This window comes from Anser anser (assembly GCF_964211835.1).
Source record: "Anser anser genome assembly, chromosome: 2".
NCBI lineage: Eukaryota > Metazoa > Chordata > Aves > Anseriformes > Anatidae > Anser > Anser anser.
In genome coordinates this window covers 50,377,264-50,398,700 of record NC_139721.1, presented here as the reverse complement: position 1 = coordinate 50,398,700, position 21,437 = coordinate 50,377,264, and the positions used below count along the sequence as shown (strand labels likewise).

Here is a 21,437-nt window from a genome sequence, read left to right as displayed (position 1 = left end):
CAGGAATCAGAACTAACAAGAAAGTGAAATAGGACAGTGGTTATCTTCCAGTTGCAAAAATCAGATAACAGAAGAACTGCTGACACTACGGTTTACCACTTTTTAAGTATTCTTTTTGCTGTCTACACAATAAAACTCAAAAGATGGTTTTGCACCTGTTGATATTTTTTTTTTTTTTTAAGATCATGAAAAATACCATGGTGACTTAACATAATTTTATGTATGTTTAAAAAGGGGAAAAAAAAGAATAATTCTACAGACACATCAGTGGCATGCACCAGTAAATATAGCAGCTACGCAGTATTCTCATGCGATAATGAAAACAGACCTTTTATACTAAAAATGCCCACAAAACACACGTTCTAGTCTGTCAGTGAACATTTCAAAATGACTTCTTGACACTGCAGATATGTTACGGCATTTTACTGTTATCTAATTATAATATATTAGTACATGCAATTACAAAGCAAGTTATGGGAATCCAGGAGGTTGCCAAGAACAAAGATAGAAGCCTTTTTCTTCAAAGGTTCTGTGCCACTGAAAGCAACACCATTTATATTAACTTGGACACTCAGTTGCTGGGGAGCAGATTTCTGTAAGTAACTGTGTGAGTACTGACTGGGAAATAAATATGACTCCTAAAACAATTTACATCCAAAAACTTAATGCACCCAAATTCTCTAACAGCCTTTCAAAAAGCTAGAACCTCTTTTATTGTAGTTGGTATTTATAGTCTGTTAGTTAGTAACCAAAACATTGAATACTTACACCTGTTTAAGAAGTTATCAATGTTCTTGTTTTTTCTTAAGGCAGGAAAATCCAAGTCATATACCAAAGCATCTAATCCATCCTGGAGGAGGGGAGTAAGAAGGCAAAGTTAAGTGTTTGGAAAAACGATTAATAATTAAAAATAATTAGAAAGAAAGTAAGTTTCTGCCAGTCAATGAGAAGATAAAAACGGTTGTCCCCATCAATTTTCCAAACAAATGAAATTATTCATATTTAAAGATTCAATTAGGAGTTACATATCTCTAAAGGACAGATGAAACAGCTGTCACTCCTCTTCCACTGAGCTCTTCAAAACTTAATCTTCATCCCTCTCAAAACAAATATACTTCTGTGAATTAAAATTAACCTTATAAGCCCCACATTTACATGTAAAGTAGTATTTTTTCCAAATACGAAAACTACAGATAGCAGTTCTAATGAAGTTCAGTGTTAAGAAGTCTCAACGTATCACACAAGAGGCACTTGAACATTAGGAGGCCACTGGCAAAAAAGGACGATGATGCTAATTCCAAGAGTCAACTCCCTCCCTCCTGTTTAATAATAGCTATTAAGATAACAGAGTTATAAACCAAAAACTTAGTGCTAAATACACATGCAAATTCACTGATCTTTCACTGAATACATCCCTATGACCAAAAAACAAAAGGTCTTGTTAAGTGCCATAAATTTCCTGACTTAAAATTTATGATATTAATTTTACAACAGGCATACATGACTCTTCAGCGGATTTTATCTTCTCAGAGAAGAACTAGATGAAGTGTTGGTTGAAAACCACAGGTACAGTATCTAATGAGAAACGATCAAGTATTCAAGAAAGTTACATCATGAGGAACCATATAAATAGCATTAGGGAATTTTCTTTGTCAACGAGGTGGTGTGTAAGTCACAACAGCAAAAACAGAGGGGAAGGTCACGAAACACAAACTACTGTATGCTAACAAAGTACGCCAGGGAAGCACCACTATTTACTTGTCCCACTGCCACCTACGTGTCCATGCTATCTATTACTGACCCGTTGGGAGTGAGGTATTAGACCAGATATCTTCGATCTGATCAGGTCAGATCTGAGTAGATCTAGGTTTGACTGTTTTATAAAACCATGTAATATGGGATTGAAAACTGATCCATCAGTTCTAACCACTACTTCCTTTGAGAGACTATGCCTGAAGTAAAATCATGCTAGAATTCAAAACCAAGGGTAAGCAATTAAGAGTACAACGACAATCAGAACTGCTTTAACGGCTGGATGTTATTCTATTTGTTAATTTCATTAAAACATTGCTCTGTTAAGTCAGGTCTCCATACAGTGGCTTAGCTTGAACTCTTAGAAACGTTACAAGGAAAATGATAAAGGAAAGTATCACAATATTTTCACAGCACTTCAAGTCCGCTTCTGCATCCTGAGCATATTAAAGGATCATCATTTTGAACTTACACCGATGACAAAAAAGGAAAGTAAACGACAACGGAAAAAACATAATGGACTAACTACTTAATGCGTCCGTAATATAAACATGAGTAAGAGGCCAACAACAACTTGGACTCAAGACAGATGTGGAAATAAAGCTATGCCGGGTAAACGCAACTTGGCAAGAAATACTTTTAACCTACTAAAAGATGCCTTTTCCAAAGATACACAGTAAACATCCAGAAAATCCACTAAAAAATCTCCCTCCTTTGGTAACTTCAACGGAGGAACCACGGCAGCAGGACAAAGGCCGCTGGTAGCTCTGCACTGAGCCCCACGCTGCGAGGGGCACAGGACATCCGCAAGGCCGCTGGGTCACCTCCTGCCATTTTGAAGCACAAACAAGTGATGGGGATGCGCTGCCCAAGTCGGGGGCCATTTTGCCTGTAAGCCTTCAGATCTGGGGCCTCGATCCATCTGCCTGGGGGCCACAGATGACACAAAACTTTTGTTCCAAAAGCCAACGTCTAATTTTTTTTTTCTCCTTTGGGAAAGGGAATATTTTAAGAACTGAATGCAACAAGCTAAGGCTAATGGGAATATTTACACATTTTTAATATCAATATTAATTTTTATTGTAACTTTTTTAAACGTTAAGTCTACCCAGAAAAAAAAAATCAGTAAGTGCAGACAGTGTCACAGTTTCATTGTCAGGCTTGTCACTGTTGGTGTGTCTTTTAAAAAAGCTCTACAATAAATATGTATGCAAATTCACTTGTAACAGGCAAAAGCAACTTTTCAGTACTGTATAATTTAGATTTAACCATGAAAATATTCCCCTTTGGATCTTAGATGTGAACTTTTTCAAGTAAAACACTTAAACTTTGAAATACAAATTCCACCTATTTAATGATCTCACATGCATTTCAAATCACACTTCAAAAATCACACAAACACCACCTCAGGAAGCTGCAGGCCAGGAATTTCTTACTCAAAACAGTCTCTTCAACAGCAAGCTCCCCTTTGCTACAATATCCAGAGAAGAAACTGTCCTGGTTCAAATCTTTCTTAAAAAATAAAGGGGGTGGAGGTGGAGGGAGATCTACAATATTTAGACTTGGAAATCCGTAACTCTCAAACTTCACTCCCAAACTTGAACTGAAGGAATTCATCTGCTTTCTGAAGAAAAAAATAGAATGGTATTATTCTAATGGTGGACTGCAAATAAAATACTAAGCTTAAGGGAATTTAAAGAGTTGGGATATTTTCTTTAATCTAAGTAGAAAATAGTAAGTCCTTATGAGTAACAGAAATCATGTATTTAGGATACCTAGTATAACGAGACATGAAGTAGTCTGTTTCACTTGCTTTAGCTAAAGGAGAAGAACTTGTGAACTTGACAAGCTGTCCCAGTACAAAGGGAAATGCAGAAGCACAGCTATTTTTAAGTGGTATCACTTGTGAATGAACAGGGAGGAGCACAGTGCCATGGCAATGCTCACTGGAAGTGGTACAGGTCACAGATCAGAAGACACCGCAGAGTTTTAGCGATAACAGCTAGGAGAAAAAAAATAAAGACTGCATGATAGGAGGCACAACCATTACTGTTGATGGCTCCAAAGAGAACCCATCTTTCATCTTTCTTGTTTCCATCTCGTTCGGTCTTTCAGCATACCATCTGACTTCTTTCCTGATACAGACAGGAAGGTCTAGCTTTCCTTCAAGACCTACAGTAGCCATATCCTCCTCCCTCTTAAAGAAAAAAAGAGCTTACAGGACAGTATAGTAAGACATCATAATTGGTAGCCATACATCCAATAATTTAACATGCTTTATTTAAATAATTAAATACTTTTATGACAATGAAAACATGCAAATGGGAAAAATCTGGTTTTAATATGTATCTTCTTGAAATACGGAACATCCAGCATTTCTTAGAGACACGTATTGTAGCTTAGAGGTATTTTCAGCTTACTCTAAGCCCTACTTTATTCAGTCATTACAGAGCAATTTTCCTGTTTAGCTTTGAGGTTTACAGACGGACGTTTTCTTTTTATGTTAATAGTTAGACTAGAATACATTAGCTTAAAAAAGCAAACACATGATCTCCACTTCCATCCTCTCTGGTAATAGTATTTCAGAGGTGATTAAAAAAGTGGAAAAAGCTTCCTTCCTAACATCCTTTGCTCAGTTTCATGGCCTAATATACAAACTTTTCTACATCACATTTGTTTAAGGAAACTATCAATAGCTTCATAATTTAAAATACCTCATTTATCCTGATATAAAAAAAAAAGCATACTAGAAAGCCAATACAATGTGCAGAGAGATCTTCCATACCAAACCAACATTTCCACATACCCTCATTGGTTTTGTTCATCACTACCCCACACTTACAAGTTTCAAAAGAACAGACACGCCGAGTGAAATCAAAGGTCAGCATGGACTTGTATACTGTCTCCAAAGATAAGGATTAGTATGTCTAGGAAAAAGTATATGAAAAAGTCCCGCATATGGCAATACTTCTGATGTATTTGTGAATACGAAATTGCAGTGCTGTACTTATCAGCTCCCACGAGAATTTTTTTCAGCCATTTTTTCTAATCACTTTCTGTACCTGCTTAAGTGTCTTGCATTTACATAACTATGTATCAACAGGTTATGTGAAAGCATACCTCAGTCTGAGCTTGCCATGCCTAAGTCACGAAAGTAATAACTTTGTCTAGATGCTTCATGACACCATTTTTTTTTACACACTTCCATCATTTTCCCCTGGGCCTTCTCTTTTCTAATTATGCTTGTGTAAGAGACATTACAATTCTCACCTTTGCCCAATGCCATGCTTTATCTTTAATTTCTACTTTATACTTTTTGAACTAGGGGAAAACTGCAAATAGTATTTCAGCTGTGATCACACCATAAGCATATACTGCAGCACAGCGTTTCCTGTCCCGTTCTTCATTAAGTTATAAGTTATTATCTGAACTATTTGGGTAATTTTGACGATCCCTGTACACTAAATTGACTCTTTCACAAAACTAGGTACTATAAATCAGAGCTAGTTCAACACTCAACAACACATCCACACAAATATTGGTTTCTCTCCCATACTGAGTATCATCTACTACTATTAATCACCCAGGCACCGACAAATATTAATTTTTTCTTTGATCACTGATTTTCTCATCTCAACATTCACCACTTTAGGTCACTTATTTCTGAGCAGCAGCACAGGCCTATTAGACTCCATTACTGATCGCTGATTTGAGTAAACTGAGCACCAACTCTTACTTCACCCATCAACCCACAAAACAGCCCTAGCTCAACGCAACTGCGTTTTGATAAAAAAGCTCAAATGAAGAGCCTTGACAAAAGCTTTGTTTTCCTCATACTCAGCAATTACTTCCATAAACTATACTAGGTTTGCAAAGCATGACTTCTTTCCACACTATGAGTTAGATCGTGCTCATCATAGCACACGTAGGCTCGCTTGTTCTGCTACTGGGCTGGGGGCTCCAGCATTCTCCCATTTTTTTTTTTCTTCAGGGAAAGAACAAAATAATGCTATACATTTACCAACTATCCTAGTGTTGTAAGAACAGTTTTAAGCAGTAACGTAGATAAACAGTAAGGTTATACACACACAAACACACCACATGCCTTAATGAGACACCATCAGGTAAAAAAAAGATGGATAAATATCAACCAGTCTCAACAATCTTACTATTTTGTAAGAATTTGTATAAAACCCTTTTCTAGAGCAATGTAAGGAAGGACTCCACTGTGGGAGCTCCTGTAAGCTTCTTCATGAAGAGATGAGCAGAAAGATTTCTGCTGTAGCCTTTTCCTTAGTTTTCCCTACTGTTTTTCTATACATACAGAATGCAATAACATGGAAGTTATCAGTAACATAATTACACGATTTATTAGCAATAAATTCCACAGACTGTTATGCTAACCTCTTTTCATGAGATTCCTTTAAAATTTGTGGGTTTTCTTCAATTACTTAAGCAGTTCCACGTCAATTGGCATTTTTCCCACATTTTCGTCTGCACCTATCCCCAGAGTTTTAATGCATCAAGTTGTCAGTCCTACCATGACTGCATTGGACCGCCTCACTCTGTAAGTACATTCCTAATCGCAAAACTCATTACAATATATGTAACACCAGTCTTATTCAGATGTAAGAAATTAACATTAATGCAATTTTATAGTGAAATGTAGTGTTAGGATGTTTCAAATTATACTCTATCAAGCAACTCCAATGTGGCAAAATTTATTATCTCAATCTGTAAGTGATATAAAGTCAAACATATATGACCTACATTATCAGGATACAGTTACAGGTTTGTTTTTTTTTTTCCTTACTTAATACACATTTCATTGTGACATATCATCATCTAGTGGAAGCATATGATAAAGAAAAATGTACTAAATCCATCTGAAACTCTGCTAGGGAGACAACTGTTTATTTTACTATTTATCTATCATTCAAAGAACCAAGAAACACTCAATGGGTGTTATCAGCACACAAAAGTTGCATTCCTTGGACTGCCTGGCAGTTTTCCAAGCTTCAAGTCTTTGCTACTTTTCCTTTTTTGGCGAGAGCACAGTAAGTCTTAAGAGCTACAACTCTAACCATCCCTGGTTTAGTTCCCTGTATTGTGACTATTTTCCTGTTTATTTCTATAGTACTAAAGCTTCCTCCCCTACTTTAAATCAACAAACCTGACTGAACTTAATTTTCAAGCGTTCATCACAACTCGTCGCAATGCCCCATCATACATGCATAATCTCTGTGGTAAATTATCAACAGAAATAGCTTATTTTAGTAGTACAAGAAGTCTTTATATCCTACTTTCCAACTCGCATGAGAATTAGTACCTCAACTGCATCAAAAAAAAAAATTGGAAGTTTCTTTGAATTGAATGACCAGATCTTTGAATTGTCTGAGGGACCTGGAAAGGCTGGAAAAATTGGCAAAGAAGAACCTCGTGGACTTCAACAAATGTAAATGGCAAGTCCTGCAGCTGGGGAGGAAGAACCCCTGGCACCAGCACACGCTGGGTGCTGACCAGCTGCAAAGCAGGTCTGCCAACAAGGACCTCAGGGGACAGGGGACAAAGTGGTCACGAGCCAGCAATGTGCCCTCACAGCAAAGGCAGCCAGCAGCACCCTGGGCTGCATTACGCAGGGCAATGCCAGCAAGACAAGAGAGGTGATCCTTCTCCTCTGCTCAAACTGGTGAGGCCACACCTGGAGTGCTGGGCCCAGCACTGGGATACTGGTATAAGAGAGTAAATCCAGCAAAAGGCCATAAAAATGATTAAGGGACTGCTACGAGAGGCTGAGGGAGCCTGAGAAGAGAAGGCTCACAGATCTTGTCCACACGTGTGAAACAGGAGGGAATGAAGAAGAGGGCATACTCTTCTCAGTGTTTTCTACCAACAGGTCAAGAGGCAACAGACACAAATTAAAAAACAAGATTCCCTCTGAATATAATAAATCTCTAAAAATAAAAAGATGTGAGTGGTCAAATGCTGGAACAGAATGCTCATAGAGGATGTAGTCTCTCCCCTCCACAGAAATATTCCCAGTCTATCTGAACATGATCCTGGGCAGTCTGCTCTAGCTGAACCTGCTTGAGAAGAGGCATTGAACTAGGTGATCGTTAAATGGCTCGGGTTGGAAGGGACCATAAATCATATAATTCCAGCCCCCTGCCATGGGCAGGGACACCTCCCACCAGACCAGGCTGCCCAAAGCCCCATCCAGCCTGGCCTTGAACACCTCCAAAGATAGGGCATCCACAGCTTCTCTGGGCAGCCTGTGCCAGGGCCTCACCACCCTCTGAGTAAAGAATTTCTTCCTAATGACCAATCTAATATGCCCTCTTTTAGTGTTAAGCCATTACTCCATGTCCTATCACTCCACTCCCTGACAGAGTCCCTCCCCAGCTTTCCTGTAGGTCCCCTTTAGGTACTGGAAGGCTGCTATAAGGCCTCCCTGGAGCTCTCTTCTTCAGGCTGAACATCCCCAGCTCTCTCATCCTTTCTTCATAGGAGAGGTGCTCCATCCCTCTGATCGTTCTGGTGGCCCTCCTCTAGACTCATTCTAGTATGTCCATGATACGATCAAGAGGTCCCTTCCAACCTAATGATTCCATTTCTCCAACATCAAAATTTTCTTCCTTCTTTCTCAAGGCTACAGCTATGCTTTTGGTTTGCATGAAGGTAGTTTCTGGAATAAATCATCTTAAAAACACCCTTAACTCCCTACCACTAACACAAGTGATAATTAGGCAGACCTCATTACAAAGCTTAGCTCATCTTGCTTGATGTTTCTTCAGCTCTCATCAGAAAACCTTTGGGCTCTATTTGATACTGTTTTGGGAAACACCCTACTTCACTGATAAGAAAAAACACACCACTTCCTTCTCATGTCCAGCATTATTCCCTCTCCCACCCACACTTTTTTTTTTTTTTAAGTGAGCAAGTAAACCTCTACCTGAGAACAAGTTCTGAATACAGCCATACAACCCACTAATTCCAGGCAAGAACAGTTTGAACCAACTTTCAGGCCAGCAGGACTACATTTCTCTATCCCTAGTCAAGTACGCAAAAGACTGTATAGTTGTAAGTTAACCACGTTCATTTATTTTGCTGCCCAGAGAACACGAAACTGTAATATAGTGCTTCATCTTAAAAGCAGACAAGTGAATGTACACAGAATTAAAACACTTCACTGAAGAATTTTCATTACATTGTTAGAGTAGGCAAAGTATACAAACTGACAGGAGCCTGAGTACAAGGCACTTGATACATCGCACTCTGCTGCTGCCAGCTACAATACCGCAGAGCTCGTTACTTCTTCGTGTCTTGCAATACTCACAGAGAGCTTTCACAAACTCAAGTTAAAGACAGCCTACACATGAAAAAATATTAAACTCAGTGAAGAGCTAAGACTTAAAATCTCAGTAAAGACTTAATCTCAGTAATACGATCTTGAAACCTCAAGTCAAAGGTATTGAAAGCAGTAAGGGTTATTTTCATTTCAGCCTTTTAAAGTTTTTCCACATGCAGTTGCAAGCTTCACCCATATCACAACTCTGTGTAGTTATATACGAGTCCATGTACTTACATTCTGCTCAAACGTCACCTATTCCAATATTTTTGCTGACAAGTTTCCATGGTATATACTTACTACATGAATCTGTACACCCAGAAATGTATGAAAAATATATTAGGTAAATATAATATAGAATGTAGCATAGAATACATATAATTATATATTATGTACATGTAGATATATAGAGAATATTATATTATACAATATAAATAATATATTAAAATACACACTTGCTAACATCAGAGCCCATAGACATCTCAGTCTCGTTAACACCCTTATTATTACTGAAGAAAACCATAGGTACAAGTCTACAGAGAGGTCAGCATAGCTGTAATGCTCTTTCAAAGGCACTTAGCATTTAAGGGTCTAGCTGTTTTAACTGAAAACAAGTGGCAGTTTCTCCAGTCAGAGCCCCTCGTCCACTGACTAGACGCAGATCTTGGATCTGTAGTTCTGTTCTCAGTCACACCAATTCTGACCACTATTTGATGCCTATAATTATGGAACATTCATATTAATCTCGAGATACACTTCAGACATAAGGACATCGCCCCCTCCAGCTAAAACCTGTAACGCTATTACAACACTCATTTCACTGCACTAGGAAACTCTACTGTGGTTAATAGTCTTTAAAACCAAGCTTAAATTTAGTACATTGGTATTTTACAATTTGAATTGAGCATTATATTTAATTCCACTTAACATTACATCCTTAAGAACAGCTCTAAGATGAGAAAGCAACATCTTTAGTGAAAATGAATATATACGCCAAAAATCATCAATAAATTTCAGCAAAATTTATGTAGAAATAGGTACAATAGATGTTTGGAAGCAGTCCAGGGAAAGGAGCAACAGAAGTAAAATCTGATCGCTATTAAGTCAAGTTAACGTTATTTCATTTTGCAATGAGACATCTCTTGACATTTGTAGTTTATTTTCCTTATTAAAAAAAAGGTTCACTTGCATGGGTTGATGTGCTCTGCAATATGCTTCAATGTGCTCTTTTGTGAGCTACAAAGCTTCTACACCAAGTGTTGTCTCTTCTGCCATCAGTAAGTTACCTTACACATACAAAATAACAGCTGTATAACTACCTGGAAGGCTAGATGAATTCTTAGTATTTTCCCACCATGTTGTCCAGATGACTGTCAGAATATCAACATGTCCATAAGAAGAAATGTAACAAATGTAAAAGGTATTTAATATGCAAAACCACCTTCAGATATTTCATCTCAACACATTATGGTAAAAGGAGAGTAAGTCCTCCCATCAACAATTTAAATTGCTGCCTTTAGCTGCCCCGTTATGCCCTTGGCTGTAAAATGTTCTTTCTGCTATTAAAAAGAAATCATTATTTGTAAAGTTTGCAGTATGATAACTCAATGAAAAGGTAACTAGTTTTCCTACAACGCAACAATCCCTCACCAGCCATGTTGTCATCTGACCAGGATTATACTTGCTGCAAATAAAACTGTATCAACTAAATAGATGTATAAAATGATAAAAAGGCAAGTTCCATCTTTAGCCTTGACAACTCAATCTCTGGAGATTAAATTTGTTCAACAAGTATGCTTTAGAAAATACTCTGTAACACACTGTATCTAAGAAAAAAATCTCTATTACTAAAAATACTAGACCACAATAATCTAACAAAAAAGAACAGTCACTAGAGATAGGGGCTAGAAAATGTTCACTGAGTACTTTTCTTTTTAAAGCAGAGGGCAACCAATTAGAGAAATAACTTACCAAGAAAGATATAATTTTTTGAGAAATCTGAAAACACTAGACAAAACGTCTATTACCCTCCAACCAAAAGGGAGATTCTTCCCTAAAACTCCAGAGTAAGTCAAAACACTCTTTCAATCAGAGGTGAAATGTAGCCATGACTGAACTGCAAAAATTAAGGTAGTGAAAGAATTATACTAAAAACATTTTGCAGAAGCTGAAGTAGTAATTTGTAAAACTATACAGCTTCCTTTGTTGTCACAAGCAACCCATAGTCTGAAAAAAAAAAAAAAAAAACCACACATGGAAAGCTGAACACAACTCCAGAAGAATATCAACTTGGAGAAGCTTCTCCAATTGTGCAATCTCCCGTCAGAGCTCTAGCTCCATTTCTGCAGTAAACATTCCACCACAAGCAATCACACGTCAAACAGATATTCGAAATATGCAACTAAACAAGAATTTAGCACTACTTGAGAATCCGTGCATCATTATGCACTTCTATAATGCAAACACTTGCAAAGCCCATAGGCTTCTTTTTCACATATCAATTGAAAGAAAAACTTCAGTTTCAGGAAAATGAAAGATTTATGCGTACAGAAGAACAACGGTCTCTATTCACTATTTCTCCATGATGAATATAGCCACAAGAATGATTTTATTTTTTTTAAAAAGGTAATAAAAATTCCATGAGAATTATTTTAGATAGCAACAAGTTACTTCTACTGCCAAGTACTAAGATTCTTCAGAATCGACAGGATTGTGTTACTAACAGCAGCAAAACAGCAAGTTTTTCACATTTTTTCAGGGATTTGAACCACTAATAGTGAACAAAGCACTTCTGATAACAAATTTTTTCTTGATTCAAGAATCCAATACATTAAATTTATAAAATGGACATACATCTTACCCATTACCATTAAGCAATTAAAAACAAAGACAAAGGCTTTCTTTTTTAAAACCCACACGAAGAAAAAAGTGGCATCACAGACAGACGGTGTCTCTAGTAACAACTTTGAAATGCACTGGATGTTTAAATGTATTTTCAAGTCACTAACAGTAACAGCTTTCAAGTGTAGAGTTCTCTGCATTCACTAGCAAACTCCAAAATCCCAGCAATTTTTTTTTAAGTAGGACCTCACCAGTATTTAAGACCAATTTCTTGTAAAAGCTTTTTACCCTGTCTGACACCATAGCACAATCATGACTAAAATCCTGAGTGCTATGGATTGCAAATAAGAAAGAAGTGCAACTCCAAAATTAAAAAGCTACATGAAAACATGGTTCCGTATTCAAGTACTGCAATTACGGAACAGAACCAAAGTTGTCCACCAAAGCTTTGGCAATTTTGAGTTTCCCCACATGATAATCAGTAGGAGTTTTATTACATGTAACATAGCAAGATTACAAGTCAGTTTACTTGAGATTTTCTAGTACAGTTTTTCAAGACTACCAGAAGAGAGGAACTATTAAGAATTCACTGGTAGTACCCAACACTTTCCTCTAAACTAGAAACTAAGTCCCTGAGATGATACATTAGGCTTGCAAGTTTGCTGTTTGTACTTATTGCACAAGTAAGTTTTTATACATTTTTTTCAAGCCTTGGGACTCATGCTTAAGAAAGCTAAAGCCAATGGCATCATATACCGAGAAGGCATGACCCAAAATTTCCAGTACAGTCACTCAAGCACGAAAGACATTTCCAACAGAGCTGCTCAACCATGCGACAGACAGCAAAACATTGTAAAACAGTGGTATCCAAGTTGTACTATGCTGGGTATTTACCCCAAGTTTAACTACTGCTGTTGTAGGGACAAAAATGCTAAGAAAAAGATGGAAAAAAGTTATTCCAACATGTTTCTCCAGCTGCACTGATATTAAAGAGTAGAGTATATCAACTCCTCCCCAGTACTGTTCTCCCCACAGAGAGCACTTCAAACCTTGGGAAAAACACTTTCCCCCCCAAGACGATGCAGTAGATTGATACGTATCCTCCAAAGGCATGATTTCCTTTTAGATTTAGAAAAGGGTAGAAAACAAATCTTAGCCCAAGCGGAAAGAGCGTCAGGGCTGCCTGGAGCACTGCCACTACCATGGAATCCTGTCAAAGTCTCTCCTGCCTGTCCTTACAAGGGAGCACGGCTGAGCTTGGGCTGATTATGTTAATCTCTACAGGAGATGAGGGCAAGCAATACTTCTGTCGCACCATATAAGCCTGTCATGAAATAAATCAGAGCACATGAACATTTCTGTTACATTTTCTGTTCCTCCATCCCAGACTGCTTTGAGTAGCTGTCATTTACTTTCTCATTACGCGCAGAGCAAAAGTGACGAAGGCAAAAACAAAATACAAGCTAATGAAAGGCTACGTTTGACTCATGTCAAACTACTAAATAATTACTTTCCTAGAAAAGAAAGCGTCTTATGAAAGCGTTTTTCCAGCACCCAATCCAGAAAAGACAACAAAAAGCATACTATTTTCTTGGCAATCTACGTGAAAGGGCACATTGTAGGTAACTACCGTGTAAAAACGGTTCAAAAGCCATGTCCAGTAATGTCTGCCATTTCCAATCCATATAAACTCTGTGCACTCTTGTAAAACACCTGGCAAAGCAGGTTCCCAAATTCTAAACACTAGAAAGTATCAACAAGTGATATCCCAGAACACAGTTAACAAGGAGTAGCATCACCTCAACAACTCAGAATTACACTTTCCATCAAGCTTCCCGCATGTCACCTGCCAGAACTCCCTGCTGGATCACAAAGGCAATTTCTGAAGAACTATACAAGAATATATACATGTACACAGCCGGTCATTTTGGAAACAGATGCTTGTTACCAGCCACAGCCATTTTATCATTGAACATGTTGACCTTGTCTCAGAATCCATAGGCTTAAGAGGAAATTAAGAAACCAGTTAAATCTTTTGTGGTGTTCAAACAAAATGTACTGGCATGGAAATTAATTTCCCCATTTCAAGTTCACTAGATTCTGAATTACAGGTACACGGTTTGGTTTAGAAGAGCAAAAAAGCCACTCAGCTTTAGGAGAAGCCTAACAGCAGGAAACGTGCATGCATGCATTCTGTATAAATGCAGAGACACATCCCAAACAGCTAACCCTTAAAAGCAACCAAAAAAACCCTGACCTATCACTTTCATTTTGATTCACTTTTTTTTTAATTGTTTGCTCAGCATGAGAAATAAGAAGGACCTAAAACTGCAGAAGTGAGAGAATAAGACAATCCTTCACAGCTGAAAAAGTGCAAGTAGTTCATGATGCAGAGCTCTAGGCTTAAAATAATTTACAGAAGAGACAAGCATTGCTACATTTCATCTGATAATGCCATATAAAAGAATCAAGATACCACATTGTAGGACTTGTAGCAAATAAAATCAACAGATTTTCTCTTTTCTCAATCAGTGTGGATCATCTTTTAAGGTCATATTGCATTCAAACATCTAGAGCTTCCTTCCAATTTGGATTTAACGTACAGAAGCATGTGAACTGATCCTTTTTAAATGATTTTTCTCTCTATCTATCAAACTATGACAGGACAAACCCAAACTCTTATAAAGCTAATCTTACCTCATTGAAAAACCTCCTACTCCAGTTGCACCCAAAAAGATCATTCTCAGTCTATAAAATTTGGCTTTTAAGTGAATCTTAAATGAGAATGCAGGTTGAAAAGACGACTTTATCACCAAAAAATGACTATACATCATTTGCACATATTACTGTACGGAAATAAGAGAAGACCAGGAGATCAACATCAAGATTCAAACCAAACCCATCCACAAATAGGTACGTTCTTCTGACAACCAAAAGAAAAGTTCATGGCTGTCACAAGACAAGAGGAAGAAAGTTTAGAAAAAGAGCTGAGTGGAATAGTTTCCAATTCTCACATGCTGTTTCTCCATAAATGTTAACAGCTGAAAACAATCTTCTGAAGATCCCACAATCTGACTAACTCTGGTTCCAGACACCATTCAATATTGTGAGCATGTCAAAAATATGATTTTAATTGCCAAAATGCCAAAGACACCAACAAGAACAGCAAAGCCAGTTAGAAGATATTGTAGCTTGCATTTCCTATACCACCCTCAGAATAAATTCCAGAATAAATTTCTATAGGAAAAATTATTTCTATAGGAAGGGAAATGAGATTCCTATTTCTATAGGAAGGGAAATTAAGACGCCTGTGAGCGTCTTGAAAGATAAACAGGGCTTACATCTCCAGTTCTGTCAAGAAGCAACTACCAGCACACTGTAGTCTGACCTCATCAAAATACAAGTGGCAAAGCTGATGGCAAAAGGCTGACTAAAAGATACCCTGATTTAGCCTCTATTCCCTGCCACACACCACAGTAACATGCTTGAAACTGCCTACCTGGCATAGGAAGCGTAGGAACAGTTGCTTTCTTCAAAAGAGAAATACCCTTCGTAACAGCAATACCCTTCATAACTGCGACTGCGACAAGACCTAAAGCACTAGCCGGAATTTGAATTGCTCTTCCCAATGAGTTTGATTCATTTTTATCTAGTATCTTCTTTTGCTAATCATGATACTACCCCCTGAAAAATAAACACATACAAAAGGAAGGTAAACTTCAAAAAGCATGTATCTAAATACCACAGCCAGCGCGTGTAGCACAAGGGCAGTCATTGTACTAGGCAATGACTTACAAAAGAGACTCAAGAGGTTGTTGCAGCAAGACAGTCTTGGCCTCATTCTTGATGGGTACCTACCTGGGGATTGTAGCTATAGATCCATATCACCTGTTCAGTTGTAAAAATGAAATTCTAAAATGATTCTCTGGTACCTATAATGCTTATTACTGCATAAAGATCTGCTGAGAAAAATTATACTTGAAGTTAGAGTCTGGGCTTCCCCCTCCTCCCTCTTCCCCCCCCCCCCCCCCCCCCCCCCCCAATTCTTAGGGCTCTATCAGAAAGACACCAGATTCAAAAAACTACTTCAATTATCTTCTGAAAGCAGATTGATATGTGTACGTGAAGTTGTGTTCCTAATTATCTGTATTACTACTACCATACTCACGAAAAGACGATTATACCCTATTTACTAAAAACTTTGCTCTATGCCAATTCTTAATTTGGAGAGTTACATACTAATTAAGCAACTTCTCACCTGCAGTCATCTATCAGATGGAAGAAAGCCAAAAATGAGTCAAAACTTACACAAAACCTACAGAAGTGTTAAGACTAGCTCCTGATCATTTTGGAAATTTCTACAGCTTAGTAGAGAACTTTTCCCAACCCAAATGGACGATTTGAACTTGCTGGTTTAAATCTTAGGAACATTTTATTCCTGTTTCCATACACTCTTCATCTTCACTTGAAAAGTATTAAATGTGATCAAAAAAAAAGATAACTGTCCAGGACCTTTCTACTGCATTTTATTTATTAATTCAGACAACTGCAATCTGCAATTGCCAGTCAGGTGCTAATAAATATTTTTAAGTATTTTTCATCCTAACAGTTGCAGCAGTTAATTTTTTTTTTTGTCCATTTAGAAACTAGAATTGTTATGTATTCGTCCTGTGGTTGAGTTTCCTTCATCTCTTCATGCCATTAGATTTAAAGGCTTTCTTCACTTTTTTTTCCCCCCCAACCAGACCTGATGTGACAAGACAAATGATACGAACATTGTGCTGGTTAGCATGGATATCATATCCTGCATGATGTTGCCTGGGAAAACGTGGCAACGATTCATACATACATGCACACACTAACCACACAGGCTAAGTTGCACTGCCGAAAAGAGACCGTTGCACTGACATTCAAGAACTTCACTGAGGCTTTGTAACCAAAGCTAGAAAAAGAAATGGAAAACCAAGACGAGAAACACTACGCATGTTTACTAAAGCTCGAGATATTCTTTAAATAATGTATTTGATGGCTCACCACAATTAACTCAAATTCAAATATATATTGGCACAAGGTATTATCTGCATCACGTTTGCTATTTTGTAGATCATATCAAAAATACATAGAAATATTCTCAATGTAATTCCTCCTAAAAAAATCCAAAGTAGGAAACTGGAATTTCATAGCATTGAGAACTAAAATTCCTAGGCATTATTCTGAAGGTTAAAGTCGTTCAATTGAATTTGCAGGGTTTTTTTTTTATTTAAAGGAAAACACATAGCCTTTATGTCAGAATTTACTATTATTTTCAATCACGAATATATAAAGTACTATGAATGTTCCCAACAATTCTTTTTATTTCTAGCCAACTTGCATTTATTTAAAGATCTCAAACGAAGCTTTCCACAGAAAGGCTTTCCTTGAAACCTGTGAAAAAGACTAAGTAGTAAAGCAAAAGTCAAGCAATAATTGCACATGTGACCTCGTTAAGGTAGGAAAAACACTACATACTCAAAACATAAGGCTAAGAAGTAGCTTTTCAGAGAACTAATTAACCGTATTTATTGCAACCCCCAAAAACTATTTAGGTCAATGAAACATTTCAGTGATCTTCCCCCCTACCCTTCAGTAACTACACTACTGGAAACCATGGCAAACAGGAACAGCCTCCTAGTATACTACCGAGCATTATCACCTAAGCATTGGATGCTGTGGTTTTTAAGTTTAATTGCAGTTTAAGATGCATACATCTTAATATTAACACCTTGACATACACATAGAACAGACAGCTCAGTCAAGTGGTACTGAACTTTCTCCATAAAAAGCAACAAGTTTCATGAAGCTCTTGCTAGATTTGTCTCCAATTCTCACCCCCCCCCCCAATACAATAAACCCCTAGCATAATCTATTCAAAGTTTAAGACTTCTCAGCCACATTACGAACATCAAAGTTCGCATGCTTCTAAAACCGTAAGGCATCGTAAACATTTACTTCTATTATACTGAAGCAAAGCAGTTTTTGGGCTCATGTACTAATACACACTAATACAAGAAGAAATTAGTTTACTTAAAAGCAGTGTCTGGAAGCCATAGCTACGTACAAATAAGTTTGTTTCCCTTATTTATCACTGATAACTAAAGAAAATACAATGCTAACTCTACTTAAGAATCTGGAAGCAACGGCTTAGAGTTAGTTAAAACTCTGCTACAAAAATAGTACAGTTTAACACTGCATCTTTGTTGGTATGTTATAAACGGTTTCACATCTTCCTTTCGATCCGATTAAAAAGTCCTCAGGGTTTTTTTTGTCCTTAATATTTGCCACATGGGTACTAGAAGCTTGATGTCTGTTTTCAGCTATACAGGGAAATGACATTGGTAGTACCATGGTCTCTTAAAAGAGTACAACCAGTAGCTTGCCTCCACACCATCAAACCTACTGCTGGGAAAAAAACAGTACCTCCTTATTTTAGGAGCTGGATGGAGAAACGAAATGCAGTCTCACAAAAAGACTAAGGAAACTGGGCAACCCTAACTTAAGTCACCACAGGCCAACCGAATGACTCAAGTCCCAAAGTCATCTTTAATCTTAATCTTCCTAATTCCTGTTTTTCAAAACTTGTATTCATATTTGTATCTTACAGACAAGGCTTCCTTCTAACAAAGGGCTTTTTTTTTGTTGTTTTCATCCCCTACCACCACCCCTGCTCGTGAAATCCGAATAAAACTAAGCGCAGAACACAGAACAAAAGCACGAAGGCAGTATCAGAGTTTGATATTGCACTGACTGACAACAACATTGGTTGATACTTCATTTACTAAGTAGGAGAAAGAAGAAAAATATTGCACACCAACTTGCATTTCAACTTCGGGTTTGATATTCGATTGGTACTCAGTAGAGTATTTAAGTGGAATGATGGACTGTACACAATCTCAAAGTCAAATGAATAAGCATTTATTTTCCAAAATTAATAAGAGTGATTAATTTATGGTGGGCAAATCCACCACGAGTGTTTAAGAATTATGTTAACTTGAGACCCTAAGGATAGACAGGATTGGCATTCTTGACAAAATGACTTCCTTTGTCACCTACCCAACTCTTCTCCCCTCCTCTTCCTATCAGAACGTTGCTTCTTCTGCAGTAGAAGTGAAACTGCAATTAACTGAGTCAAACAATGAAGAATGAGATCTTGATAACAGACATCCTCCTCCAGTATTAAAGTGCCCTGGAATTCTAGAAGCAGTATTTTGCAGAGCTGAAGGTGAAGGTGTCTTGCCCAACTTAAGCAGAAGCTCTTTTGGCTAACACTTCTTACACTCCCTTCTAGAGGAAGAAGCGAGGCTTACTAATAAAATAGCTCATTTCTGTAGCTCCAGGATGGAAAAGCTGTTTTTCATTATACCTGAAAAACATTTGTTTATCAAGATGCATTCCAAGGAAAGCAAGATCCATCTACAGAAGGCTGAGCTAAAGCTCAAAACTAATGTTAGACAAAGTTGCAAGGTTTTTGTTTGTTTTTAAAGGTTGTCCTTCTCCATGGTTATGAAAACATTTGATTGCAACTCCCCAGAGAAAACAGTTAAATCTACTGTGAAGACAGAACTTCTGAAAGTAATTCTCAAAAACTGCCAGTCATATTTCATTCCCTCCCACACGCACTTTTCCTAACCCATCACTTCATGAGATGTTTTTTTAAATTAAACATAAACACTGGTAACTCCTCATGCCGACAAAAGCTTACCACTCCACCCGTTTGCTTCAAACACACACTCCTCTTGGATACTGTTATTTTCTCCCACAAAATGTGAGTAATGCAACACAACTGGCATGCAAGTTTTGCTGAGTGATTCAACATCACCAGGGTATGACGTCTTACATTTTCTGTTTCATACAACTAACCAACCTCTCGCAAGACAGCCCAATTTGAAGGCAAGTCTTTAGCTGCCTATTCTGGTCAATTTTTAAATTTAAAAAATAAAATTCTGTTCCCATGGCATAGGAAACTTTGGGAAAAAACTTGGGGACCTGCAAATACAAAGTTTAATTAAATCTTTTCATTTATTCCCGATCATTTGTATGAGTTCAAACTGAAGTGAAAAAGGGTATATCAAAAAATACCCTTTTTTCCCTGGAATTCATGTTTCTCTGACTCTTCTTTCCTGTGAACTTACCAAGAACTGTGATCTATTAAAAACAAAAGTAAGCAGATCTAACTCCACTTTGCCATGTACTTAAAGAGGAGGTTGTCACGACCAAAAGGTAAAGTCAGGAACAACATTGCCATTCAGAGTCTTCCCTGACCCTAACCTAATTTAGTTGCGCTGTATCAGAAGGCAGAAGCTTACACACAAGTCCATTACAGTGGCAGTCCCATAACTGAAGCAGTGCAGCTCCAGTAATGTAGTAACACTCTCCCATTTTTCTTCTAAACGGCATCTTTGATTACATCCCAAGTCCAAACTACTGATGAAAAAGTCTCATGCATAAATCATATTAGGATAGATAAAAGCTTTGTTTTGAGAGCCTGGAGACATTTTAGGACAGAAAAGAAACAACAAGGAACAACTGCAAAGACTCCTGTGACCTTACATTCATTAAGAATTAGGAGCAGAACAGCCTTTCAGTCCTTTCCACATTCCAAACCTAGGCATCAAGAGGAACCAACAAAGACCTCTGAGCGTGCAAGTTTCTTTGTACAAGAGCTTCCGTGTATTACAATTCTATTCTTTGGATAAATATCCCAAAATTCTCCTGAATATGGTGAGACTCTTCACAGCTTTCCTGGAATCATGGTGTGACCAGACCTGAAGATTCTTCCAACAGCTGCTTTGGATTTTAAAAGCCAAAACCATCTCCAAACACTTTAGAGCCATGCTATACCCAGAAACTGTATGAAGTTTGTTGGGCCTGAGCAAGGCTTAAAACAGGCAAGAGCATTTTTGTCAAAGACGAAAGCTCTTCCAGGATGTGTGCTCGTCTGTGCTCTACAGAGGAAGCCTCACTTCTTAGTGACATCTCCAACTCCAAATTCGGTGTACTTTGATGGGGAGGAGTAAAAAGAACAAAACCACAGAGACACTTTGCATCAACAGTTCAACTTTCACTCCATAGCCCTTAATGGGCATTTTGTCACTTCTCTTGCTGTCTTTGCTCTGCTAGCCTTAGCAACAACAGCTCCTGTTCCAAAAGCTGTGATAATTGTTGCCAGCAAAGCAAAACCTTCAAACCCTAACAAGTCTATCACTTGGCTGGCACCATTTTCAGCCTTGTATACATACAAGAGAATAGATAGTATGCAGTTGCAAGTTACACCCTTTACACTAGGTTATTCAGAACTGTTTGAACAACCCCAAGGCCAGACCAAACCATATCACTGGTTTGCTAGCAGCTGAATTGGTAGTAACTGGAGCTTAAGGAGGATAACAGCCCAAAGATGTATTAGAACAAAATAAAATAACTGCTAAGTAGATAGAAATGTCAGAACATTTTCTCTTTGCAA

At 37.7% G+C, this 21,437-nt stretch overlaps 1 protein-coding gene across 1 annotated transcript in view; it reads right to left on the bottom strand.

The window, feature by feature from the left end:
- ROCK1 (Rho associated coiled-coil containing protein kinase 1) overlaps positions 1-21,437 on the bottom strand; it is a 90,101-nt gene that overhangs the window by 58,693 nt on the left and 9,971 nt on the right. Inside the window, exon 3 of the mRNA XM_083821860.1 lies at positions 769-850. Within this exon, the coding sequence (XP_083677986.1) occupies positions 769-850 (82 nt within the window). The remainder of the gene's footprint in view (positions 1-768; positions 851-21,437) is intronic.